At 56.8% G+C, this 26,209-nt stretch overlaps 3 protein-coding genes across 3 annotated transcripts; 1 reads left to right on the top strand and 2 right to left on the bottom strand.

Moving 5' to 3' along the window:
* Positions 1-1,935: 1,935 nt before the first annotated feature.
* On the bottom strand, positions 1,936-6,638 carry NCLIV_017030 (conserved hypothetical protein; the record flags this gene model as incomplete). The annotated part of the gene is made up of 5 exons (XM_003881895.1): positions 1,936-3,141; positions 3,397-3,632; positions 4,080-4,182; positions 4,670-5,760; positions 6,635-6,638. 5 exons carry the CDS (start codon positions 6,636-6,638, stop codon positions 1,936-1,938), a joined length of 2,640 nt encoding a protein of 879 aa, XP_003881944.1.
* Positions 6,639-11,120: 4,482 nt separating this feature from the next.
* On the bottom strand, positions 11,121-21,219 carry NCLIV_017020 (hypothetical protein; the record flags this gene model as incomplete). Its single annotated transcript, XM_003881894.1, has 20 exons — positions 11,121-11,177; positions 11,744-11,860; positions 12,336-12,443; positions 13,411-13,545; positions 13,835-14,049; positions 14,545-14,665; positions 14,884-14,977; positions 15,342-15,570; positions 16,056-16,181; positions 16,284-16,493; positions 16,811-16,911; positions 17,242-17,438; positions 17,850-17,942; positions 18,249-18,405; positions 18,639-18,681; positions 18,977-19,092; positions 19,315-19,369; positions 19,628-19,780; positions 20,295-20,434; positions 20,912-21,219. 20 exons carry the CDS (start codon positions 21,217-21,219, stop codon positions 11,121-11,123), a joined length of 2,775 nt encoding a protein of 924 aa, XP_003881943.1.
* Positions 21,220-22,622: 1,403 nt separating this feature from the next.
* On the top strand, positions 22,623-26,152 carry NCLIV_017010 (Lysophosphatidic acid acyltransferase, related; the record flags this gene model as incomplete). Its single annotated transcript, XM_003881893.1, has 5 exons — positions 22,623-22,806; positions 24,158-24,339; positions 24,847-24,991; positions 25,258-25,352; positions 26,018-26,152. The coding sequence occupies 5 exons, from the start codon at positions 22,623-22,625 to the stop codon at positions 26,150-26,152; spliced, it is 741 nt and encodes a 246-aa protein (XP_003881942.1).
* Between the last annotated feature and the right edge of the window lie 57 nt (positions 26,153-26,209).

Below are 26,209 nucleotides of genomic sequence, written 5' to 3'. Positions count from 1 at the left end.
TCCAAGACATCCCCATTTCGGGAAGCAGCCGGAGTCTTCCCCGGCCCAGCTAGAGAGCATTACGTAGATATACCGCTGAAACAGTGGAAAAAATACCAAAAGCGGCATGAAGCTTGCACGCGTCACCTCGAGGCGGCGTCGCTTTTTGAGGACCACAACAGAGCCGCACCGCCTCTTCCCCTCCGCACTTTTGTCACTTTTTCTCGCGCGTCTTTGCGCGTACCACAAGCCTAACGTCCACCAAAGAACCCACGGCGCAAAAGGCATTTCACGCCCGTCATCCCCATCGTCTTTCCACTAGCTGTCCACCTCCGAATCCCGTGTCGTTTTGGCGCTAGCTAGACGTCGTTCCTGGGTTCGAACACCCCGAGAAGAACCCGCTCCTCCTTGCATGCAGTGCGGAACGCAGCGCCTTGCTGGGGAGGAAGAAACGGTTTCTGCCACGACGGAGACGGCAAATGAGCTAATGTCCTGTCCTTCCGCAAGCAGCGGAAAACACACTCGCGTCACGCATTCCCGCCCGAGCACGAGAAAACCAAACAGCGTCTATAGGCTCACTTGTCGAGCGGTCACCGCTCGGGTTTTTGGGTCCCCGCCATCCGAGCGCGTCCGCGCCAGAAACCTTCAGACAGCACGTCTTGCACAACTGCCTTGCCACGCACCGCTTAAAAAATAGTCGCTCATCAGAAGCTACAGAGCACTACGCCCGTGCACACCTTCCCCGAACAACATGCCGGCTTTTCTCATCAGCACTTGATCACTCCCCTTGTCCAGTAGGTTGCGTTTGCACACAGCAGACGTTTTCCGCTGCTCAGAAGCCGGTCCAGAAATACCGGCGCTTCCAGCAGGGCACCGTGCGGGCAAACGCCAGGTGTAGGGACGCGCTGAAAAACGGCAAGCGAGGGGACCGCACGGCAAACACCCGCGTGGCAGTTTCGGCGACGTTTCTGATGCAGCGTGGGGCGGGGGCGGATGCAATGTGCACAGCCTTTGGCTGCGGAGTACAGAGGTGTTCCGGCGAAAAGAGGAACTCCGCGAGAGAACTGCGTTTGACCCTGCTGAACTGACGACTCTCCCTGCCAAGACGTCTATCAGCCACCAGGTCCGACTGGAAACGGGGAAACAGTGTCTACTCCTGCCTTTCCCCAGACGGCCCTTTTCTCCTCTGCACGTTTGAAAACGGAAACTCCCTCACGCAAACCATTGACGCGCCCTTGCTGAGCAAAAAATTTGTTTGCGGATTCTGAGAAACGGCGAGTCAGCGAGGGAAGGCTCGTCCCCGACCCTCGCACAGGTGTTCCCCCGGCCACGCGCATCCGCAAGTGTCTCTCCAGTCACCCTCACTCCTCTGTCCGCCTTTCCCTGGTCTGCGCAAAGACATATCGTAGAAGTCCGTAAGGAAACAACTGGGTCCCCTCCTTGCGGCTGTGAGGTTCCTCCTTGATGGACACAAAAAAACTGGAATGGGCTTCTCTCGCCGCCTCACCAACCTTGCCCAGTTTTTTGCCCCTCTCGCAGAGAAGGGAAGAGCAGAGACTCGCAGCCGGCACGCGCGTTCGTGCACGACTTCCATGCCCAGTTGTACGTCCCTCAGAAAATCCCGAAAGCGCCGCCGAAATTCCCTTGGCGTACACATGATCGACAGCGCTGACTGTTGTCGCATTGGCATCGGCAGTATGAAAAGGAAAAGCTCTGCAGTCCCTAATCTCGCCAATCCTCGCACTGGGTTCTCAGATGCAAGACGCTCGCTATCGAGCGACCGCCTTCCCGTCTATATCAGGCCCGCATGCATGCATGGTTACACAGATATGTTCAGACATGAGTCTTTATGTACAGAGGTACAGCAATGGCGAGAGACGTAGGCGCCCCAGAAGGTGAACTGGGCACCTTTGCGTAAAGAGAGAAGTCCAAGTCCCCTTCTACGCTCTTCCAGGGTCACGAATGCGAATCCGCTGAAGAGGGCGTTGAAGTCAGCGACAGCAAGAACTCGTTCAACGCGTCGTGAGAGGACGAAAAAACGTCACGGCGCGGCGGCACGGCCTGAGAACCTGGGACCATTCCACTCTGCATCTCCATTCCCACAGACCGCGCGGCGGGACCAAACCCGTCGAAGACGTAGGGAAACGCCGAGGCAGCGCTCCGATCCGACAGGGCTCCCATCCCTGTGCTGCCTTGCGAGTGGCAAGACCCAACAGAGCCGCGATGCCGCCCGCGTCCGCTCCAGTCTTCCCTTCTCTCGTCGCCGCCGACTCCCAAATCCTTCTCGGCTTCCGGCACGCCCGCCTCGCGACCCACGTCTCGTCCTGCTCGCAGCGCGTCGAGCAACGCGGGCAGAAAGACCCACAAATCCTGGGACTGGACAGGCAAGCGAGCCCCGTCGGGGGTCGGGAAGTTGCCGCTCTGCTCCGCGCTCCTGGGCAGCGCCGTCGACGCAGCCGGGGCCGGCCAGGCGCCGAGGTCCAAAGCCTGTGCAGCAGCTGAGTCCGCTGAGGCGTTCAAGAGAAGGTCATCTTTCGCCAAATCGTGGGGCGCAACGACTCGGCTCTCAGATCCGAGGTCTCCGCCTCTCCACGGCACATAGCCAAGGCGACTCAGCAACGTGACGGGCGGGTCAGATTGCTTGGAACTGCCTGGCGTGCTGCCTTCCCGGCCGTGGCTAGCTGGCGGGGACAAACTTCCGCCGCTTTCCCGGGTGCTGCTGGAGTCTCCAGCGGGGCTTCGCCCGTACAGGCTGAGACACACGTCCGAGTCCTCGCAGCCGCGCACACTTCCCAGGTCGCCTTCAATGCTGAGGCCGGGGAGAGACACTGCAGGCAGAGACAGTCCCGCGCCTGGGGCGCCGGAGTGGTGCGCCTTTCCCGCTGGCAGTGAAGACAGCGGAGCCGAAGGCGGGTCCGCACGCCGTGGCGCGACGGCTTCTTTTTCCATGCGATGCGTCACTTCCCACTCCACGCAGGCTCGCTGCTGCTCTTGACTGATCAGCGAACCTGGCCGGAAGACGAGAGGCAAAACTTCAGGCACTTGTTGGGGCGCAAACACTTTCCGACACGGCACTGTGAACCCGGTCTTCGATCCGGTGGTCCGCTGAGCTCGGAGAAGGCAGCGCGTCCCAACTTTGCTCTCAGCGAATCGCGGATCTGCCTGAAGGAACAGACAGAAGGCAAGAAAACACATGCCATATCCACGCCCGCACACCTGTGCACTTCGCCCGTGTTGCCGCGCGGTTCTCTGCGCTCGGAATCGTCAGGCCGGCACGGCCACCGCGTTTGACCCCAGCAGCTGCGCAGCGCATCCAACTCAGCTGTGACGCGCCTACAGATTCGAGACTCCCACCTTAGGACCCCAGCCAGTTGAGCGTCTCTCAAGCATGCGAATACAGTGGCAACAGCCACGTACCTTGGTGGTAAGCTGGCCGTAACTCCGCGTCGTTACCAATCGGATTTCGCTCGCGCACACATCAGCAACGAGCCCATTTGCTTCTTGGATTCCGCTCCCCGCAGTCGCAGGCTGCGACCCTTGCTGCTGGAAAGCTCGGACTGTCACATCGAGTCGCGGTCCCCGGTGATGGCCGCCGTTTCGCCAACCTGGCTGGTTTCTGGAAAGTCGCCAAATGTTCGGTTTCCTTCCGGAGTCTGAAGATCCCCAGAGTGGACAACAGACAGCAAACGACAGGCGAGTGAAGCGCCCACCGTGACGCGTGTGGACACGATTTTTGGTCGCTTCCAGCGGCGGAGCAGTGACAGGTTCCACGCAGAGGAACAGAGTGCCATCCGATGTGGCGGGCGCGGCATGCACACCACAGAATTTTTTTGTGCCCAACACACAGGTCCGGCCGAGAGGAAGCATCATAAACTCGTAGATCCGGGGAAGGGGAGTGGAACGGACGCCACTGACCCAGAAGTGTATCTCACCGCACTGCCTCGAAAGAGCAGCATCGGACCCCCTTGCACGTGAGAGAGCACGGGATCACAACTCGGAGCTCGCGGCGGAGTGGAGTGGATACAGCCGGTAAGTCCCCGCTTTTTGCTTTTTGTAGTCTCTGTGAACTTGGCCCCCCCAGTTGCGTGATTGCCACTTACGACCGGATCGGTGAGGCCGGTGCGCAGATATGAGGTATTCCAGCTCGGTTCGGAAGCAGCTAAGAAAGTGTTCAATGGCGGCCAGCTTCTTTCGCTCTTGTTGCTGAGAACACACACAGCTCATGCGACGACACATGACTCGCTCGCGCCTCCCCCAATCGGCGTCGCCCACTTCAGAGGCGCCTTGCGGACGCGAGAAAGCCTTCTCACAACTCCTGCCATCGCCGCATCGCACGATGGCAGAGCCTCTCCAGGCGGAGCGGGTCTGTACCGATCCTCTCCTCTCTGGGATGGCGTTCAACGCCGGAACTCGATTCCTGTGTCTTTCACCACATCTGCACGTTTTTACAGGCCGATCCAATGTGCCTCTTTCTGCGCCAGTAACGCTCCAATGCCGGTCCCGCACGGCGCGCTGGGTGTCCCAGAGCCGCCGCTAAGGGGCCGTTTATTGGAAGCGCCGCACCCACTGTCGCTTTAGATCTGCCCCGCGCCTCGTGGCTAGCAGATGTCTTTGGTAAGACAAAATTACGCAGTCGTCCACCCCTCATCCTGTCGATCCTCCAGGGTCGCAGAGAGCATGCAAAACTTACGTCGCCGAAGAAGCACTCGAGAGTCAGGACTTTTCCTCCCGCCCTGACGGGTGCCGGTCTCTCCTGAAGATTCCCGCACTTGAGTTGGAGAGGGCTGTCGAAGTGGAAGTCTGCTTGCGCGGCGTGCTTCATGAAGAGGTCGGCGACTTGAGGAAGAAGGGGTTCGGGCACGTGGATGATGGCGACTTCCACGTGCAGCGCAGCTGCGTACGTATCGCAGATGCCGCCGGAGTGTGCAAAGAGTTTCCACGCGGCGTAGTTCAGCTTCGGACTGATGCAGTAGTAGTTTCGCTTGCAACAGCTTGTCTCCGACTCTCCACAGACATTAAGGATCTTCCCGTAAGGCAAGCACAGCGGCAGCGTCACCAGGACGCACGCGTCTCTCCCACTGTTCATGATTTCTGGGGGCAGCGCTAACGAAGGCGGCGGACCAGGTGTTCGCGTCGCACCCGAATTGTTGAGCATCGCAGAGGGCGGAGGAGCAGGCTGCGATTTGGAGGAACATGACGCCGTAGGACTCCCCTCCGTCGGCGCCTTCTGTTCGGGGAGGTACGCGTGCTGGCGGCTGTCAGGCGCAGAGGCTGGGTATGCCCCGTTGCTCCGAGGCCGGTCGCTACCCTTCTTCAGAGAAGGCAGCCGAGTGCGGTCTACGCTGTGTTTGTCGCCGGCACTCTCTGCGGGTTCACAGCGGCCAACACTTGAGCCATCGCAGTCGTGCTTGGGCGGAGCCGAAGGCGCTGAGAGCACGTGGTGCCCGGCACCTACGCAGAGCGCCGTCAAGTCGGAAGGGAACGACGGTAAGCCTGAGAAAAAATCCCCGAAAGGTGGCTCTGGAATGCGTGGAAAAGAGCCGTGGTTCGTGGGAGGAGGCTGCGGCGGAACTGCATTTTTTGGCGACACCCGATCCGGCAGAGGCGGGTTTCCCGGAGCAGGGAAGTACGCGTTGCATGGCCCAGGGGCATTGTCGAACAGGCGCGGAGGTGCGGGCGTGAAGTCGCTCGGCATCGAAGAGCCGCACTGCTCTTGATCTGGGAACCGCGTGCCGATGATCAGCCGCCTGAGGCTTTCCTCCAGATTGCTATCGAGGTCTCCTGAAGGAATACACGTACACGGAACTCAAGACGATGAAAATCAGAACTCTTTCTACACCCTAACCTCACCGTGCAAGAAGCGAGCGACTGACGATAGAGCCGGATACACAGCTTAAAAAGAACGCTACAGATTGGGTGAACGGTGAACAGTGCGTGCCCACGTAGAGAAGTACGCCTCAGGAGGTACGCGGTTTTATACCGCAGCGTATGTACAGTGGACTTCGAAGTCACTCAAACCCACTGGCATTTTACATCGATGTCAGTTACCCGTTTCACGGACACCGGCGGTAAGCGCGGCCCCGTCACGAGTCCAAAACGGCTGAAAACGCGAGAAACCAACTTTCAGAAAAGAGCCAAGCTGGACGAAAGCGTTAAAGAAACACGCTCAGAATCTCTCTTCGCCGCTGCTGGTACCAAACCGACTACCACAGGGTTGACTGATCGCTTGCCACTAGCCGGCAGACGGAAACAGTGTGTGAAGATTCGATCAAAGCGTGTACACAATTTTGTCCACCTTTTGACTCTTTCACTGTCGTTTCTTGGGACTGTTCTCAGCTCGGTTTCCCCAGATTTGAGTTCCCCTGATGTGCGGGTCGGGTACATCTTGTGGTCGCCCGCATAGTGGGAATGGCGAACGTCGGCTACTTCAATTCCTTCCGTCTTCGAATGGACGCAAAACGCTTTTCGCGCGTTGCCCCCCTTTCCCCATCTGCCCGCAGTCTTTCGAAAACCTCCAAAACACAGCGTACGCATGGTTCAACGTACAAAGAAAAACGTACAAGCGGGGTGGAGTTTGAGGTATCCTACGTTACACCCGAAAACATGGTTCCTCCCAACTGAGACAGACGGCAACCACCGTTTCTGGAGGACGTACCCATCGTGTCGTGTATCAAGTCGGAAGAACCGTTTCCTCGAGTAACCGAGAAGGGAAAAAATCCCACTGGGGTCTTTTGAGCGGAAGTGTGTGCTTTCTGCTCGTCCCTCCGTGTGCACCGGGTTGGCCTCTCGGCTCCGCTGCGCGACTGAGGGGAGACACCGGTGGGCAGCAGACCGGGACCGAGCTTGGACGTTCTTCCCAGATTTCCTTGTTCAGCGCTCCGCAAATTCCCACGAGTTCTCTTTGGAAGTCACCGAAACGTCGCCGCTCTCTCTAGGGAGCACACAGAGGGTCAAAAATTATTCAGGCTGCGCACGTTCGCTCCTCCAATCCTTACGAGCGGGAAACGACTGGGGAGCGAACACACGCCGCTTGAGGGAGACTGGCGACGGTTACACGGCCTGACCGGGCATTGGGGGCAGAGCCTTTGGGCAGTTTTGCCGAGGAAACGGGTTCGCCGGCATGAGCATTTTCCGGAGAAAATGAGCAACTGGCTTTATTCGAGCGTCAGCTGTGCTCGCATTGTTGCAAGAGGAGCGGTGAACCTCGCGAAAAACAAGAGGCGACCTGGTGACAGCTCTGTGTGTTACGCGCGTCACCGGGAAAACCCCTGAGGAAATGCGCGAGTTGGTCTTACCAGGCCAGGGAGAGGCGTGCGCTCTGTGGCATCCCGTTTCCGCGGGGACCGACCAGGGAACTTCTTTTCGCAACCTGGCACTGAGCACTCGCCCGTTCCTGGTGAAAAAAGAGACGAGAACGAGCAATCCCTCGAGCAGGCTCGATTTTCTATTTTCAGCAAACACAAACGGAACCACGCGGATACAACACATACACTCCCAAATGTGTCACACACAAGCGAGGCGCGTTGTGCGACACGTCCGCGCGGCGCTCCACGGGTTTTCAACGGCCTCTTAACCGGCGGAAGTCCTCGCCGATGGCAGGGGCGCGAGGCGATCGGAACCCGCGAGGAGACTCGCTCCTCTGGATCCTGTGCGCCACGGGTCTCTGGGGCCACGGGACGCGATGTGCCACGAAACCAGGGGTCAGTTCTGGTCCTTGCTACCCACTTTTTTTTTCGATGGAAGAAGCGGCGAAGGATGAACGTCAGGAAAACCAGCCAAATAGAGTGGAAAACCGCGTTGTCCCAGCAAGGCATCCTGGAACTTGTTCCCAGGCCTGCTGACTCTTCCTGCATATAGGCGTCCGACACAGCAGCGGCTACCTTGAGGGCCCATAAAAGAACTAGCAGTGCACATTCGGCACATTTTTAGAGGATACAGCGAAGAAGCCGGGGAGGCAGATCCCGAGAGTCGCGCAAAGGAAAGGCATACAGGCGACCGACAGTCTGCGGATTTATTTTCCAACAGCCTACGGGCGACTCTGTTTTCTTCTTGAGCGATGTTTGCAATTTCTTTTCCCAGTCTTGGGACACTGCCAGGAGACGGGAGAGCCCCTGGTGCTGCACGCACCTGATCTTGCGACCGTCTTCGTCTGCACTGGTATCTGCGAAGACTCAATGCTTGTCCCTGTCATAGCCTCTCTTTCTCTTTAGAACTTCTCTCGAGGCAGGTGGTCTCTACAGTATACATCATTATCAGGCGCATGTTGAAATTCGTGAACTTGTGCTCGTTTACCTTGTCGCCAAATAGGCCACCAGGAACCCATCAGCGAGCTTAGAACCCGTCCACAAACAGCGAGGCGTAAATTGCAGAAGTGACATAATATGAACGAGAGTCCTCGAAGCAGAAACATTAGAAAGGACTCGTCAGTAAACAAGTAGGATTCAAAGCGTAGGGTTTCTCTTCTTCCGGCTCCACTGTGAAAAGCAGAGCTCGGCGAATCTAACGCTCAGCCGTTTTGCTTTCGTCGTGCCTCTATGACACTGGCGGAAAAAACCCAGTAAACGATAGAGCCGTTCCACTTTATTTCCATGTCCCAGCCATTGGATACCGCTGCTTCCGTCGCTTCTTTCCGATTCGTGCTGCAATCTTGTATCACGAACTGGTGAAGAGCCTGTGACAAAAAAGGCATGACGAAGCCGTGAGGCGAGGCCGGTGCCACTGGCGAAAACACTCCACGTCTGCTGACACCGTTTCCTTCAATTTCAATTTTGATGGGATGTGGCAAGAGGCTCAAATGTCGCTTTTGGAGTAAGCCGGGGAGGCCCTCAAATACCGCAAACTGCAAGTGATGGAGCCGCAAGATCTAGAGAATTTTGTTCCGCAGCCCGTTCATCCAGTCATCTACTGCGATCTGTTGCGTCTCAGGAGAAAGGCAAACTATCGGTGTCTGTTATGTTTTGAACCAAATACGGAAGGTCCTGGAGACCAATAGATTACGGTCCGATTTACCGCTGTCCTTTCTGTTTTGAACCAAATACACAGTGCCCACGAGACTGAAAGAATACGGTGCAATCTGTCCGTTGAATGGCCCATACCCATTACCGTCAACTCAACGTGGTGTCCTTACTCGTTTCTCTTTTGTTGTAGGGGTTGGGAGCTCTTGCGCTGGCAACCAAGCCACCAACACCGGTCAGGTGGACAACGCTAAGTGACAAGCAAACTGCTACATGGGGGAAATAAATGAGCAAAACACCGCGTGTCAGGCCTGTTACAGCATCCCATCAGATTAGCATACACTGCAGAGAACTGTGGCTGGTGAAAAGAAGCGCCCGTTCCACAGAGAAAAGGCAGGTGCCCCAGGGCCCTAAGGATTACTGTATCTGAGAACGGCCGTTAGCTGAGTCCAACAATCGAGCAACCATGCCGAGAGATCTGAGGGGGGAGGCTTCTGCCGTAGCAAAACCAGGACGGCGATATGTGGCTGTTCCGACTAAAAGATTTGCTTTAAGAGTTCATCGGGCTCTCATGGTAAGCCTTGTTAGGGGGTAAACTGCGAAGAAGCGCAACCCTGGATTCTGGGACAGCATCGTCTGGTAAACGGATACAGTGGCGAGATCAAGTAGATATACTAGAAACACGCTTGGTGGCAGTGCTCGCTGGACAGACGTCTTGAAGAACATAGTTCTCAAAGGCGAAGAGACTTTTTCTTCTCTTGAAGGGTGACTCTTCCGGAGAAAATGGCAGCTTCTGAGAGGTCTGTTCCGCCTCAATATATTAAAACCCTGCAAGGCTGATCGACCAGTTAAAACCACGTTTCTCGTTACGGTGCGCGTGTTGAGCTGGCGAAGAAGCGCAACCCTGGATTCTGGGACAGCATCGTCTGGTAAACGGATACAGTGGCGAGATCAAGTAGATGTACTAGAAACACGCTTGGTGGCAGCGCTCGCTAGACAGACGTCTTGAAGAACATAGTTCTCAAAGGCGAAGAGACTTTCTCTTCTCTTGAAGGGTGACTCTTCCGGAGAAAATGGCAGCTTCTGAGAAGTCTGTTCCGCCTCAATATATTAAAACCCTGCAAGGCTGATCGACCAGTTAAAACCACGTTTCTCGTTACGGTGCGCGTGTTGAGCTGACGTAAGGCCAAGCTCTGAAACAGACTAGCGGTTTGCGCTTTCCGAGAAGGGAGCACAGAAGGCCGTTTGCCTCGCTTGAACAAGGAACTGTTAAGCGGCCAGCTTGCAAAAAACGCTAGACAGTTGCACGACAGCAACGACAGTGACAGCGCAAAGCTGATTTCTCCTACGCGCGCAGATACGCCACGTCGAAAAACAGCTTTGCTTTTCTTCCGTCCGGTCGCTTCATAATTGTACAGACCTACATGTATACGCCGAACCTCCCGTGGCTCCATCTGGATTAGATATATATATGTATATATATATATATATATACTGTCTAGAGTACAGCGATTTGCGACAGGGGATCCCCCTCAAATTGTGCAGACAGCGTGGACGTTCGCGGGAAGCCGGAACATGACGTTCGTTGGCAGCAGCTTTAACTTGTATCGAACTTGGTAGACAGCGTGCACCACGAGAGTGCGAGCTTAAGGTTTACTCTGAGCTATAATTTGGATGCTCCTTCGTGTGCCTAGACTTGTGTGCCACGCGTGAATCCGCGTCACCACGAGGCTGCTGGTGGACGCGATCAACGAGCGGGCGCGAAACGGATGCAAGAGGAGACGCGCCGGCGATGGTTTGCGATTTTCACGCGACAGCCGAAAAGAGACGAGAGGTTTCAGAAGCCCAAAAGAAAGTTAGAAACCCGTGAGACACTCCCCCAACTGGAGGATCAGGCGCCACGAAGCCGAGAACGACGGCGCGCGGCAGGGAAAAAAAACAAAACAACCAGGCAGACCGTCTCTACCCCGAACGAAACATCGTTTTTCGAGACTCAGACCATAAACGCAATATAGATTCAGCGAAAGAAGAGCAAGGTATTTCACAAGGAGGTGCGCAAAAAAAGTGCCGCCATATATGCATGGGTAATGAATTTCCACGTGCTTGTATACGCGTATGTGAGCAGCGGTCCGCAAGGCGTCAACATCGAGACTCCCGTTGTGGTTCGGTCGTTAGCCACGAACCTCCTCATGCCCGCGGCGTCAGCCGGAGAGCCGTGCAAATCGTGGTGTTGAAAAGCGGAATCTGACATGGAGGCAGCAAACGGAAAAAACACACAAACATCTGCGACAAAAAACCGAACCCTTTCCGCTGTACGTACACGGGCAGAGACCGACGCGTGGAAAGTGCCTGTTTTTTGCCAAAACCATGGCTCGCGGAGTTTTTCGGGCGGCTCCCGGTGGTTTTCCTCGCACTACCTCCCAAAAACAAATGTCGCAAACAAGAGATCCCCATCCATCTCCAGTGCTCCCGGACTGAGGCCATTCACTGCTCACATGACAAAACACGCACGGGGGCATCAGTCCACAGGCTCTACGTCTGATCCGCACACACCTACATGTAAGGATATATGCATGCATATATGCCTACATGTATATATATATATATATATATATATATTGATACATACGATGGCAATCCCCACTGGTGTTTCCGGATCTGTATTCCGTGGCTTGCGACGGCGCCTTGTCTTCATGCCTCGTGCAAAAGCGGTTCGCGGTATCCCAAAAAGGCAAGCACGGCGCTGGGGGTGCGACTTGAAGCAAAACCGCTCACAGACACGAACACAGAGCCTGGCCCCGGCGGCTTACCAAGGCTGCGGCCTCGCTTCGCGTGACGAGTTTTACTGCGTTGCCGTTCCGCTGGAGTGATACCTCCGCGAGCACCCCGAGGTTGTTGGTTGTCGTCGCAGCGAAGTAGAGCGCATCCTGCAACGGAAAAGGAAATGTCGGATGCCGAGCCATGGCACGCGTTTCTTGGAACTCAGGAAAGAGTTCCGGAGAGGCCCGACAAGGGGCGACGCAAATCCCGGGTGAATCACACGGTGCAGAAACGAACGAAAAAACTGTTTCACACGCAGCAGACAAGGACACCCCGCGATCACGCCATACACCCAAACAGGCGAACGCCGGACTAGCTCCTGCATCTGAAGCTCGCGTTCGAAGCACAGTCACATGGCCGACAAAAAATATCCATTATCAAACATGCGAAGGAGCTAACCAAATGCATATAATCATGTGTCCATACATACACATATTCATACATACATACGTTTATATAAATTTATCTATAGATATATATTCATATAGAGAGCGATCGGTCGATTGATACACGCGGGTTCATGCCAAGGTGGGGACGACATCGACGGAACATGTGTGCTTGCTAGAAAGCCGATTCTCTTACGAAAGTGTCTGCACTGCGTTGCGCGACCAGGCTGATGTTTGCCGCCTCCATCTGCTTCGTCACTTCTTCCGGACTCTGGTTGCTGGGAGCCGCCGCCACCAACGCGCTCTGAAAAAAAATCAAAGCTCTCTTATGTCAAATCAAAGCCCTCTTCTTTCTCGGGGCGCCCGGCCTCGACATACGTCAACTGCCTTCCAGAAAGCGCGGCAGCGCTACACAGCATCCGAGAGCTGCCTCCAGGCTCAAACCCAACTCTCATGTGAAACCCAACCTATCCACAGACTGTAAAAATGCCTGTCGGAGGTAGGAGAACACATTCTGTCCTTCAAACACGTGCCCGCCTTTGGTGGTACATCTTCGCACAAAAAGACACAGTGTCGCAAGCGCGGTCGTACATGCATGCAAAAAATTCACTAGATCCCGATAAAAAACCCTTTTCACGCCACGACTGGCACACGATGGGCCACCCACATCTATATGTATATATTTATTTATTTATATTTAGGTATATATATATATATATAGCAACACCCAGAGAACGCTGGCTGTACAGGTTTTCCGTTCGGGTGGAGGGCTTTCTGTGTGCACTGTGCGTTGCAGTTCCGAGCTTGAAACCCCGCACCGCTCTTCCACATTCTGCCTCGCAGAGAAGGGATTTCTGAACAAAGGCCGCCAGTCAACTGGGTCTGCCGCGCGTAGGGTGTCTCCGTCGGTGGGAACGCGAGGGAGTCGCATGCGGCTGTCGCGAACGCATGCTTTCAGAACCCAAGTCGCGACCCCGAGAAGGCTTCCTCCTCTGTATTTCTTCCCGGCTCGCAAACGGCGAAAAAACTGAGGCGTTTCAGCTCGTGCTGCGTTCGCCGTCGCTGGGACGTTCAACCTCCTTTTCGGCCCTCTCCAACTTTTCAAAGGCAACGCCCTCTGCATTCCCGAGAAGCCGGCTGCGCTCTCCACCGCTCAGTTTTCTTGGCGCGCCTTCTTGTGCGCGGTCGAGAAGACGTTTCGTTTTTTTTTCGCCTTTGTTCGTCTTGTCGCCAGACCCTCGCCGACCCTTTAGCGGCGGCAGTCTCCGTACCTGCCTGGCCTCTCCGATCGCTTGCCATTTTTGACGGAAGGCTTCCTTGTCGGTCGGACAGTTCTCCTGGAGCACGACGCTCAAGTCGAAGGGAACGACGAAGCAGAAGATGTCCAGATTCGTCTTCACAGCGACCTGGAAACGCGCGTGAAAAGAGACGGAATCCAAACTCTGTGTCTCGGCCCCGGAACAAACACGCCCCCGTGTTCCAACCACCCCCGTCCAGCACACGTCCAAAACACCGACCCCGTCCAGGGACGGAGACGATTCGCGGGCGTCTCTCCCTCTTCGCCTTGTGTGTGAGCGTATCCCCAAGGCCCGACCCCCTGTGTGGAGCCGGCGCAGCGTTTCGAAAGAGCGCGGCCCGGAGAGACGAAGACCCGATCCGCAGAGCACGGCATCCAAGAAAGATCCTGTTTCCTACTTGGAGAGAGAGAGGCTGTTCCGGAGCCGTGTTCGAATTCAGTTGTCCAGACGCGACCGGAACCGTCGCCTCTGCGGACTGTCCGGGAAGGAGGTCAGCCGCTTGCAGATTTCCTGCTGGTGCCAACCCGAACGAGTTTCGGTTGAACTGCATGGCCCATCCACTGAGCGGCATCGCACTCTTGTTCAAGAAAGACAGATGGATGTGGATCTGGCCTGCGAAAGACGCAAGACAGAGACTCCCCGAGAAAGCGATGACGGGGACGACGGGAAGACGTACGGCGAGCGAGGAAGGAGGCAGCGAAAGAAGAGAGACGCAGTCGAGAGGAAGAGACGCACGGCGAGCGACGGAGGGAGAAACCGAGAGAGAACGAAGCGCGACCACAGATATATGGAAGAGAAGGTAAAAGCAACGAGAGAGAAGAAAGGCGAAATGTTGAAAAGAGGGGCGCAACGCCGGTGAGGGTGCAAGAAGTGCGTCAGAACGCCTGCCGAGACGCTCTCGCTGGAACGGCGCGGCCCAATGGACTGCCACGTCGCGAGAAAATCGGCAACGCGACAAGAAAGGCACATGAGACCCGGACACAGAGAAAACGTGACGGGGGCGGGGAACCCGCATAGCAAAGACTCGTCCGTGTCTGACTGGCGAGAAATCTCGAAAGCATCCATACAGGGAGAGACACGATCTGCCACGCTCAAGTTGTTTCTCACCTTGATCCCTCGTGAGCGCTGCGGAGACTTGCAAACCCACCCTGCCTTGGTTGCCTGGACGGTCGGCGGCGAGGACGACCGTCTTTGCGACGCCTGCCGAAGTCGCCGACGAAAACGACAGCTGTGCGCCAGAGAAAAGGGAGACGCCAGAAAGCACGGTGCGAAGCATGCGCCAATAACGAAGGAGAAGCAAGACAGAGAGAGGAGTCAGAGAGGGAAGCGGAAGGCACAGGCAAGAAGACCAGAGGACACAGCGGGACCGAAGATGGCGAAAACAGGCACCGAAAAAAAAGACACGCCAAAGGCACATCCACAGAGAAACTCAGGCTCGGGGCTTACATCAAAGAGATCGTTGTTGCTTTCTTTCGTTCCCTTCTTCCTCGGCGCAGCTTCATCATTCAAACCGAGAAGATCGGTTGGGCCCTCCGAGTCGCTGCGAGACAAGAGGGAAAAAACGCGGCGCATGCAGAGAAGGCAGAGAAGGGGTGGATGCATGCTTCGTGAGAATCGAAACAGGAGACGTGTTTGCTGGCGCCACGCCGTCTTCCTCTGGCCACAAAAGACCCGCGACCTCGCCCGGACGAATCGCGCGAACCCGAAACAGAAGAGACGCATTCGCAAAGAGACGCCGTTTTCCAGGAACGGTCGTCCTCTCTCCTTTTCTTCGACTCGTCCTCTCGCTGCCGGAGGTTCCGCTTCTCTGGTGCCTCGTCCCCCACCCGCCGATGCATCCTGTTCCACCATTAACTCCTCCCGCTTCTGTCCCCACCTCGCGTTTCTCACTTCTCTTTTCGTACCTTTCTGACTCCTCGCTGCTGGCATCCGAGCTCTCGCCTTCCTTCTCGTCGCTCGAGTAGTGCTGCTTCTTCATGCTCTCCTTGACCCGCTCGACTCGAGTGTCTGTGGATTCACCGTCCGAGCTGGAGCCGCCAACCTCCTTGGGCTGAGCGTCTGCGGGGCGAACCACCCGCGCGACAAACGTCTCGGGGGCTTTGTGGTAAACCGAAGAGAGAAGGGAAATGTTTCCTGAGACAGAAAACACAAAGCTTCGCCGGCGTTGGGGCGTCTTGCAGTCCAGTCTGCCCCGGCTGTTCCGTGCCTTGCGGTCAGGCGAAGGCACGCGAACGACTTCCAGAGGGGAGAACGCAACCGCCGGAGCCCAGAGAGAAACGGGGAAACCCCAATCTGCCGAGCGCTTAACAGAAACACACTGAGCGCGCGCCGCGAGTGTACGCAAAAGAAGATGGACCGGCACGTGGTTTTGTGTGGGGTAACAGCTCCCAGTGAACCGAGAGAGCGAAACAGAATGAGGAACCGAAAGCAGCGCGCGCCGAAACTCCCCCGTGCTTCCAGAGGGAAACGGAAAACAGCCTTCTTCTGCGATCGTCACTCGAGGAACTCCCAGAGACCACACCCCCTGCACTTCGGAATCGTTTTTCGGCCGTCGACGCCTTCGCCGTGCATGCTTTCGAGGCAGCATCGAAGCATCGGCCACTCGCGCGCTTCCTTACCGATCAGTCTGTCGAGCGTTCTGTAGTCGAGGGCATCTGCGTCTACATTGATGGGTGGTTTTGGCGCGAAAACAACCTTCTTAGCAGCTTCTGGATTTCGAGCCAGCATTCGCCAGTAAATGTAGGCTGCACACCGTCAAGCGAAAACCACAGAGACTCTCACAAAGGTCGAGAAAGCAGGCAAGGACCGCGAAGAGAACTGCCGGAAAGACGTGGCGCCGAACTTACCGCGATCGCGCAAATCTGGATTGTACGTTTCTTCCGTTGCCATCTTGAGGACTTTGGTCACCAAATCCTGCGTGTGCGCCGGCTTCTTCAAAAAGAGTTTCACAGTCGCCGTCAACAGCTGCAGCTGCACAACTGACGGCTCGTCGTGGAAAGTCTCCAAAAACGTCTCCAGCAACTCATCTGCGTTGTCGATGCGGTCCACGTATTCCCCTGTACACCCGAAAAGAACGTCAACCGCAAGTTCCGTTGCATATTATTTGAGGTCGTAGGAGCTTGCGAGGTTCTTCCTGTTTCGCTATCAGAGGCTCTTGCCGACTCGAAGGTGACGAAGAAGACTGAGACGGAGAGAAGACACGGGGACAGTGAGAGGGGACATCTTGCGACAAAAGACGCTCGGTGGCGGTGGCGGCGCGGCGGTCTGCCTCTCGCTCTTTCACGAACAAGAACATAAAAGAGAAAACTCGAAACGCGAGAAAAAGAGGCCGAAGGACACGAGACGAGAGCGCAGTCCCACACAGCATGCCTACCGACGATCCAGACCATGGAGGCCTTCGCTGCGGGTTCGTCCAGCGTCTCGAGGTTTTCGCAGAGAGTGGAAATCATCGACTCGTACTGGTTGGGGTATTTCCTGGAGAAGCAATCGCGCGCAGGCAAAGAGGCATGGCGCAGGCGCGTCTCGGGACAGAGACACTCGACTGTAGAGAGACTCGCGAAGACCGGGGACGGCGTCAAGCGACCGGCCGAAGACAGGACTGGCAGGCTGCGAGAAAACCTCTCGAAGACAGACGAGCGCCCTTCGTGGAAAGCCGCGACCGTCCGAGGCAGACACACGCCTGAAGAGACGGCAGGCTGCGAGCGACTGTGTAAGAGAGAACCCTGCACGACGGCCGGGGCCGAAGAGATGATGAGTTCGATGGAAAGATCTCTGGCTGCGGGAGGGGGGCGGGTAGAAGCTTACCTGAAGATGTCTTTGATGGCAACAATTGCCTCTTGGACCACGTAGTTGACCTTGGTTTGAATCAGATCGAGGAGAACGGCCACGCACCTCTCTGCTGCGCAGTCGAGCTTGATGGCACACCGCCCAATGCAGCGCACTGCCTTCCTCACAAAATCCACGTCGACTTCTGTCGCGTACTCCTTCAACTCGTTCAAAACCTAAACAAAGAACGCAAAGGTCTTTCTTCAATGCCAAGCGAAAGCGACCGCGGAAGAAAATGACACGGAACACTCCATATCTCCACATGCAGAAAGCGATGGAGAAGAGCATAGACACGTGGAGATGCAGCTGCACGAAGAGATCTCTCTTTTTTCCAAGTTTCTAAATGAGTGGTATGCATATCGAAATACAAACACGAATGTATATATCTATATATATACATATATATGCACATGATGCATGTGTTTGTACGTGTGGTTCGTCTCGGGGTGGCGGACTACGGAAGGCAAGGTGAGTGAGGGGGCCTGTGAGTCGCATGCAACGAGGAAGGACAAGAGCGCGTTGTCGGCGAGGCAGAACGGCGCCTGCCACGAAAACTGGGAAACGGACCAAGACGGGGAAGGTCGCACCTGGTCAATGTTTTTGTCTGAGACGAGACGCACGAGAATGTCCAGCTTCTCGATTTTCACGTAGACGGGGTCGTTGTACTTGCAGAAGAATATCTGAAAACAGAGCCACGCGCAAACGGAAACCCTTCGACGACTGCTGATACACAGCTAGACGTTTTTGCCGGATCGCGGCAGGGAAAACAAAGGCGCCTCGGCTCCTGCCTTTTCTGCGCTGCGCCGTGTGCGTCTCAGCTCTCGCCGTCTGCCTCGAAGCGCCCAGTTCTTCGACGCGTCAAGCCCGCGAAGAACCAAGCGAAAAGGTCTGTGCAGGGACAGTGCGACTCGCTGGCTTTCTCTCCGCCCGCTGCTGGTGCGTCTCCGACCCGCAGCAAGCCTCGCGGCTTCACTTTATGCACGCACCTTCACTTCGCTCGCCAGAACGCTGGGCCTCTTCTCGACAATCAGTTCGATGTTGCGCAAGGCGACGTATTGAATTTCAGGCTCCGCGGAGAGGAGCGTGACGAGAGGCGGGCACAACTTCCGTTGGACGACGCGCACGACGTCCGGGTTCGTCACTCTGCAAAACAGGGGAGAGAGAAGACGGCAGAAAGGAAAATCGGAACATTTCCTCTCCGGCGCAGAAAACGATGAGCACGACGGCCACCTCCCACACTGATTGAGGAAAACGGCAGAGGCGGACAAAAAAAGCGCGGCACGGGCAGTTGGAACAGTCTCGGCTTCTCTCGCCACTCGCCGGCTCAGCGCCTCTGCAAACAGTCAGGCGCCTCTCGACGGCGACGCAGGACGTACTTGTCGAGTAGCTTCATCACGACCTTGATCGCAGAGAGGACCACTGCGGGAACGCACGACGAGAGAGCGCACACGAAACGACCGTTTTTGAGATCGCACGCGCGTTTCGCGTCCAGTCAGGCGCGCCGCGCGCGGCGACCCGGCAACGAAAAGGACGCCTTCCAACCGCGCCGCAACCTGCCTCGTTTGCCTCGATGCACAGACCGTGGTCTGGACACCGGGGCGCTTGACCCGGGAAGCGACTGTCCAGGTGGTGCCGTTTTCGACCACGGTTTTCACGCGCAGAGGAGCGAGGAAACGCGACCGGCAGGATGCTCCGCATGCGCCCCACGCCCTACCTGCGGAGTTGGCGTGAGACAGGCGAGCGGTTACCCTGTCCAAAACAGACTCCGCGGCTCGGGGCGTTTCCGGTTCAAACTGGGCGAGGGCGTCGAGGATGAAAACTTGGCCCCACCTAAAAGCAGAGAAGACCCGCAAAAGAAACCGCCTGGAGAGAGCGCAGCGGGGGTCACATCCTGGCGGCGTTGTCTGTCTCCATGACCCCGCAGAAGACCTCGCACAGACGGGATCCGCGAACCCTGTTCTGAGACGCGCGCGCGCGCGCAAAACGTCGCGCATGTCATGAAGCCGACCTCATCCACGGACAAGAAGCTCTTCTGCCGAGCGCGGTGCTTACTCTGTGCATTCGTTGAGCGCTGCCAAAAGCTTGTTCACGTTCGTCTCCTTCGCGTCTGCGCACAGAGAGAGGCGGTTCCAACCCACGAGACGGCGAGTTTTTCTCAGCTGCGAAGGCCTTCGGGAAAACCGTCACCTCAGTTCGGGTGTCTAGACGGGACGCCGCTTCGCCCCTCCATACGAGTGACGAGCGCCACAGGGGACGAAACCAAACGGAGTCGCCCAAGGCGCACGGCAGAAACACCAACACCATCACACCGAGGTTCCCTGCTCGCCGCCCGTGCGTGTGGAGGAAAAGAACCGCCCAGACTCACTGAGAATGTTCTTGATGTAGTTTTTCCCCGAGTTCTCCGAAATCTCCGACAGGGCTGCGACGGCGTTGGCCACGACGACGGGATTCGAGTCACTCAACAGGGTCGTGAGTTCCTCAACGAACCCTTCCTCACCAACCATGTCCGGTCGAATGCCTGGAAACAAAGGCACCGGAGACCGAGAAGAAAAGACGGCAAGTCCTCTGGAGACTGACGTGGAGAACGCCGCGACGGATGCGCAGCACGCCGCATTGCCCCTCTGAATATCCACAAAAAATAGGCGACTGTGACGAGGGTGTGGAGAGGCAGAAGGCAGCCGGCAAAAAGGAGGAAAACATGCCCCGAGAACGTTCTACCGCCGATCCTGCTCTACCGCGCACACACGCCAAAAACAGCGAAACACGATTGTGAATCGCAATTGCGGGGACGCCTTCACACAGGGAAGAGCTCTGACGACGCCTTTTCGAGACACACTGAGTGCTTTCTCGATGCCCGCCTTTTTTCGGCAGAGCCGTTTGCAGGGGGCGGCTTCGACCCATGAACTCGTGTCGGCGTCCCCATCTGCTGGGATGGGACCCGACACTGCGGGAACTTCCACCCCTCCAGGAAAAGGAGGCCGCCTCGCGCCTTTCTTCCTGCGTTTCGAGCGGTCGGCAGTTGCGTCACTCACTGAAGAGCTTGGCCACGCAGATGGCTGCCGTTTTCCGGACGTAAGGATCCGGGTCCTTGCAACTCCTTCGAAGAGGCTCCACCAGGTACTCCGTGATTTCTTCGAGACGAATGCAGCCCATGGTCCTCACGGCCAGTGCTCTGCATTGCAACACACCACACACACACACACAGAGGCACACACACACACACACACACACACACACACACACACACGTTGTAAAAGAGGCAACGACGGTTGCGGCGGCGAAATCCCCAGACGCGGGATCGTGAACCGCGCTGGACGCCAGTTGCGCCTGGGATGCTGGCGAGGAGTCCCCACGCGAGGGGGGAACGGAGTACCAGTAAACGCGGGAACGCAAAAGGGAAGTCGTGAAACGCTCTTCACAGTCGGTGGAATTGGGTTCTACGTGGCCGCTCACACCACCGGGCTACAATGGCCCCGGCGTGTCGGGGCAAAGGACAGTCGGATGCGCCGCTGGTAAGCAAGGAGAGGAGATACTCGGAGTCCTTTATGTACACTACACATGCGCAGGAGTAGGGAGCGCGTTTGGCGCTGCGTCTGTGGAGAGCCAGCTGTCCCGTGGACAAAGAGACTCGCCGCTGGAACCAGCGTACCTGATCAACGGATTGGGGTCCAAGGAATCCTTGCGGAAAGTGTTGATCGCGAGGATGGCCAACTCCGGCTGGGCCTTGGCGTAGTTGATCACATACAGGTAGACGAGCTTCTTCAGCTCCATGTTTGTGGTTTGCATGCAGTTGACCACATCTGGAAACAGAGAAGAGACGTCTTTGCCGACGGTCATGGCAGCAATCACCTTCTTGACCGCTTCCTTCTTTTTCTCCTTGTTGGAAGAGTGGAGCTCCTCCTTCAGCTCGTGGAGTTCCCCGCGTTTCGCGGGCTGAAAGTAACTGCCATCCGTCATTCTTCCGTGCGGAGGGTGGAAAGTGACGAGAGAGAAATTCGGCCGAACAGAGCGGGCACCCCTGATTGCACGGCGCCCTGCAGCGCAAAGACGCGACGGTCCGGAAAACACACTGTTCCGCGCCGCAAGAAAAACGGACGTTCTCCGAGGCTCGAACCACGCGAGCTTGCGCGAGCCGCAGACAGAAGAATGCGTTTCACAAAAACACGAGAGGAGCGCGACAGATGTACCGGGGCAACTCGGACAGGAGCGCCGGAGAGCAACGGCGCTCGTCCGGGAAACATGCAGTGTACAGACACCCGGACGGAACCTCGAGAGGCGCCTGGGACTCGCGCGTGCGAGTTTCCACAGTACACGATCGGCTGGATTTTTCAATTCAGGTGGCGGCCGAAGAGCCTCCAGAGACCGAGGCGGGTGAGACAGTAGGTCCGCGCGTGACTGTCTAGATCTGTCACCGGCGACGTTCGCCCCGACGCTCGCTTGAACCCCGAAGCGGAATTTCCAAGCCACGGATCTTGGCAAAAACCCAAAGTAAAGACACCCCGCCGAACGAGGAAAAGTTCGTTTCCCCGGCGGTTGCATGCAACGACGAAGCAGCTGCTCCAGCGAGCGCTGCACAGCTGACGCTCCCGGTAGCGCGCTGGTCTTCCTCGTGTTGCCTTTTGTGCGCAGGTTACCTCGTGCGGAAATCGGGAGGCTGTCGCTCGGTGTCGCCTGCCGTCGCCACGGTCTGCCCCGCGCGCCTGCCGAGACGTCGACAGACCAACTTTCCTGCGAAACACACGTGGCCTCGCCCGGAGATTGCTTGGCGGAGCTGCGCGCATTTTCCACGCCCCGGTCAACTCTCGAATTCGCCTCGACTGGGTGAACAGCTGGACCTATCGGGCCGACGTTTTTCCTTGGACGGCTCCGCTTTCGGCTGTCTCTCCGGCTTCGTGTGGATTTCCGAAACTCCGCGCGTCTCGACTCTCTCACAGCCCCTTGAATGGAACCGGTGTCTGCATTCCGCAATCCTCACACTTCCTCCGGTTCCTGCGTTGAGAGGGCCGCACTCGGTCGCCGGCCGTCTCCACGCTCTTTTCCTGTCTCGTCAGCTGTCTGCTCGCCTTCTCACCTCGGGCATCCGTGCTCCCCTCCACCCTTTTGACCGGATCCCTTCCCGCTTTCTGCTGTCTTCCACTTTATGTCTCTTTGACTTCGTTTCTTGGCGCTTGCGCCACGCGCTGTGTCGCTCCGCAGCTTCTCGACCGTACCCTGTTGTGCCCTTGTGGCGACGGACAAACCTGCACATCTAAGCGCAACCCCGGAACTCCAAATTGTCTCGAAAGCGTCAAGGCAAGAACTCATTTTTTCCCGAAGCCGAACGCCCCTAGCGCCCCGTGTCTCCTCGAGAACTCGGCAAGATGGCGTCCACACCAGTTCGGATCTTGATGACGATTTACTTCTACTTCGTTGTCTCGGTGTTCTTTCTCCTCGCCTTCATCACTGAAGCTGCCGGGTTCATCGTCCTCCTCCCCTTGATGCTGACGCTGAAAGGTTTCCGTCGCCGCGTTCTCAGCTTCACCTTCCAGGTGTACATGGAAATGGGTAAGTCCACCTTTTCTCTGTGCAAATTGCCCCGCGTTCCTGCCGTCCGTCTCCCCCTACCCCCTTTTTTTCTGTCGCACTGTGCACAACGCTTCTTGAGTCGGTCTTGTCGGAGGCCTTCCCGAAAGTGTTTCCTCGACGCTTCTTCAACGGCCTGAGTCCGTCAGAAGCGTCTGCGGTTCTCTTTCGTGGTCCGTCCCCCCCTCTCCCCCCCGTTTTGTGCGCCTCGGCCCCTCTTCATTTTCACTCCATTTTCCTTTTTCTCTTCCGTTTCCAAGCGTGGCACTGTGACGCATATACACTGCAGACCAATCGCATCGTGCCGCTCTGCGCGAGGCTGTGGAGCGCACAGTTTTCCGGAACCCTGATAGAGTTTTTGGGACGAAGAAGTTGCCAAACCCGCGGGGCGACACCCGGACCATTCTGCTGCCTTTGGGTCGGCGGTTCACACTGCCCAGTCCCCCGAGATCTCAGGAGCATGCACTCTTTCCTCTGTGCCACAAAAAGCGCGCAGGCGTACGCAATGAAGCTGCTCCCAGCGTATCTTTGGTGCAGGACTGTCTCGGGAAAGCGGAAACACAAAGTCGAGAAAGAAAGAAGCACGAAGACGAGGTGCGACGGAGCAGACGAGGAAGACGAGGCCGGGCGTCTCGTTAGGTTCCTCTCTCCGCGTCCCTCTCAGCCGCGATTTAGAGCGGCCTATGAATGCGTTCATGTCCCGACTTCCGCATTGAACTTGTGCTACCGACGTCTCATGTCCCCTCTCACGTTCTGGATTTCTGGCGTCTTTTTGTGAACAGCGATGATGTGTCTACCTTTCTGGCGCGTCAAGTTTCTCAACTCCCCCCCCCGGAGTTACCGCCCCCGTCGGACCATCATCATGTGCAATCACGCGAGCGGATCTGGTAAATTCGTTTTTTTCCCTGTCGCTCCGACCTTGTTCATGCACCCAGTCGCTGTTCCTGACGCACCTCGCTTTCCTTCCTCAGCCTCTTCTCTGCGCCGCGTCCGACCGTGCCTCTGTCGGGCGCTCTGAATCCCTCTTTCCTCGCCTCCTCTCCCTTCCAAGAGGGCGCCTCTCTCCTCTCTCTATGGAGACACACATTCACCTCTCGCTTCTTCTCTCCTCGGCGCGGTTCATGCTCCGCTGTTCACCCCGTGGTCCAGAGTGCCTCTCGCTGTCTGCGCTTTCGCTTGGACCCGTGGTTGCCGTTCACGTCTCTGCGTAGACTCGCGCCTGGCCTGCGTCTCCAGTGTGTACCTTTCCTCACGTACACAGCTGCGCGCTGCCCTGTGCGGCAGAAGTGTGGGGACCAGCGAAATGCGCTTGATGTGCGCTTTCTGTGTGCAGATCCGTGGGTGGTGACTTCCGTCATCTTCCCCTGGTTAGCTGTCTTTGTCATCAAGGAGTCTCTCTCCCGAGTCCCAATCGCCGGGTGGTGTCTTTGGCTAGCCGAATATGTCAGTGTGAGATTCACCAAGGAGCGGGGCGGATGGGGAACTGCCCCAGGCGCCGTAAAGGAGTGCATGCAGGTGAGCGAAAACAGGATGGCGACGCTTCGCAGCAGCTCTTCGCACCCTGGCGTTTCTCCCCGTTTTTCTCTGCGTCGCGTTTTTTCCCCTCCCGAAGGCCTGCGGCATCGCCGGTGGTTTGCACGGCTGCTTCCCTCGCGGGTGTTTTGCCTCTTCCGACGCCTCCCCCCCTGTCTCGCCCGTGGGTTGAGGTGGTATCGTCTTTGGACGTTTTCGCTCTCTTTGCCGCTCCCTCCGCCTTTCTTTTCCGGCGCTGCGAGTCTGCTCTCCTCTCTCTCTCTCTCTTTCTGGTCCCCTGCTCGTTTCCACTTCTGCCCGAGACGTGTTGCCCTCTTCCAAACTTCTCTTTTCGCCAGGCGATTCGCTTTCTCTTCCTCTCCGCCTCTCCCATTCTCGTTCTTTTGTGTCTCCTCTCTCGCTGCCGCCTCCGGCTCTTCCCTTGCGTATTTCTCCCTCTGTGTCTTCTCTGCGCGCTTCTCTTCCTTTCTCGCGCGTGTGCGTTTGCAGAAAGCCGCCGAAGTTCTGGACACTGGCTGCTCGCTGGTGGTCTTCCCTGAGGGCACCCGCAGCGTCTCCGGTCGCCTGCAGCCGTTCAAAGACGGTTTTTTCCGACTCGCGGTTGAGCAGTCAGATGTGGAAGTTCTTCCAATCGGTAAGCCCCGCCGTGCCGCGGATACATCTGATCGCCCCTCGCGCTTCTTCCCGCGCGATGCGTTGTCCCGGGCGCTGCGCGCCTCGTGCCTCCCCCCCCCTCCCCCCCCCCCCCCCCCCCCCTGTGCTCTTCTGGAGCCTCCGGGTCTCCGTGCGCCTCCCGTATCGGTTGCCACCAGTTCGTCCTTTCCCGGATTTGCACGGAGACAACTGATATCTTGTCTCGTCGATCAACCCTCTTTCCTGCCTTGTTTTCTCTTGCCCTAGGCATTCACGGCACCCACAATCTATGGCCAGTTACCAGCAAGCTAGTCGACTCTGGGACGGTGTATGTGAAATACGCCGATCCCATTCGTGCTCAGGTGAGCGAAGCGATCTGGCGTCGGCCGAGAACAGAGCTCCGCATCTCTGCTGCGCGTGCCGCCCTGCCGGTGTCTGTCTAACGCGGCGTCTCGCAAGCGTGCGCCTGCATATCTTTTTCGCACCGGTCGACGCGTTTTCCGTTTTTTCTCTTGTGCAAAAACAGAGATGCGCAGATGTGCCGGGTAGCGCCAACGTTTCTTCTGGCGAAAAGCTGTGGACGAAACACGTAGAGAAACTCTGGGCGCAAGGGAGAGCTCGAGGCGGGGTGGATGCGTCGGTGTGTGGTTGGCCATGCTCGAGATGAAGCGCTTCAATCTCTATATGCATCGGGTTTTGTCGCGTTTCCTAGACGTAGACACGCTGGATCGCCTGATGTCCCTCTTCTATCTACACATCTTCAGTTCACCTGAATCATACATACATGCACACATACATACATGCATACATACATACATACATTCATATACATGCATATATAGATGCAGATGTAGATATAGATGTGTGTGTAAATGCAGATAAATATACATACAGATAAACAGAGGTAATGATGTACATGTTTTTGATACAGACACAGCGATGTGTGTAAGATTGCTTCCCTGTGTCGCCTTTCGAGCGTCGGAGGACCGTGTTAATCCGCGGTCGTTTTACTGGTTGTTTTTCGCAGGGGATGACAGCAGAAGCCTTGAAAGAGAAGACGCACCAAGCGATCTTTGACTGCTTGAAGGCCAGCCCGGACTTCGACGCTCAGAACGAACAGCCTCTCACGCACATGGCTTCGCATCGCGGCCATGGCCTCTGAGCCGTCTTCTTTCGGCTGTCAAACTGCACACAGCTTCTCAAACGCTCGGCTACCTTC

Source organism: Neospora caninum, chromosome VI, assembly GCF_000208865.1.
Source record: "Neospora caninum Liverpool complete genome, chromosome VI".
In the NCBI taxonomy this organism is placed as follows: domain Eukaryota; phylum Apicomplexa; class Conoidasida; order Eucoccidiorida; family Sarcocystidae; genus Neospora; species Neospora caninum.
This window is presented reverse-complemented; position numbering and strand designations above follow the sequence as displayed.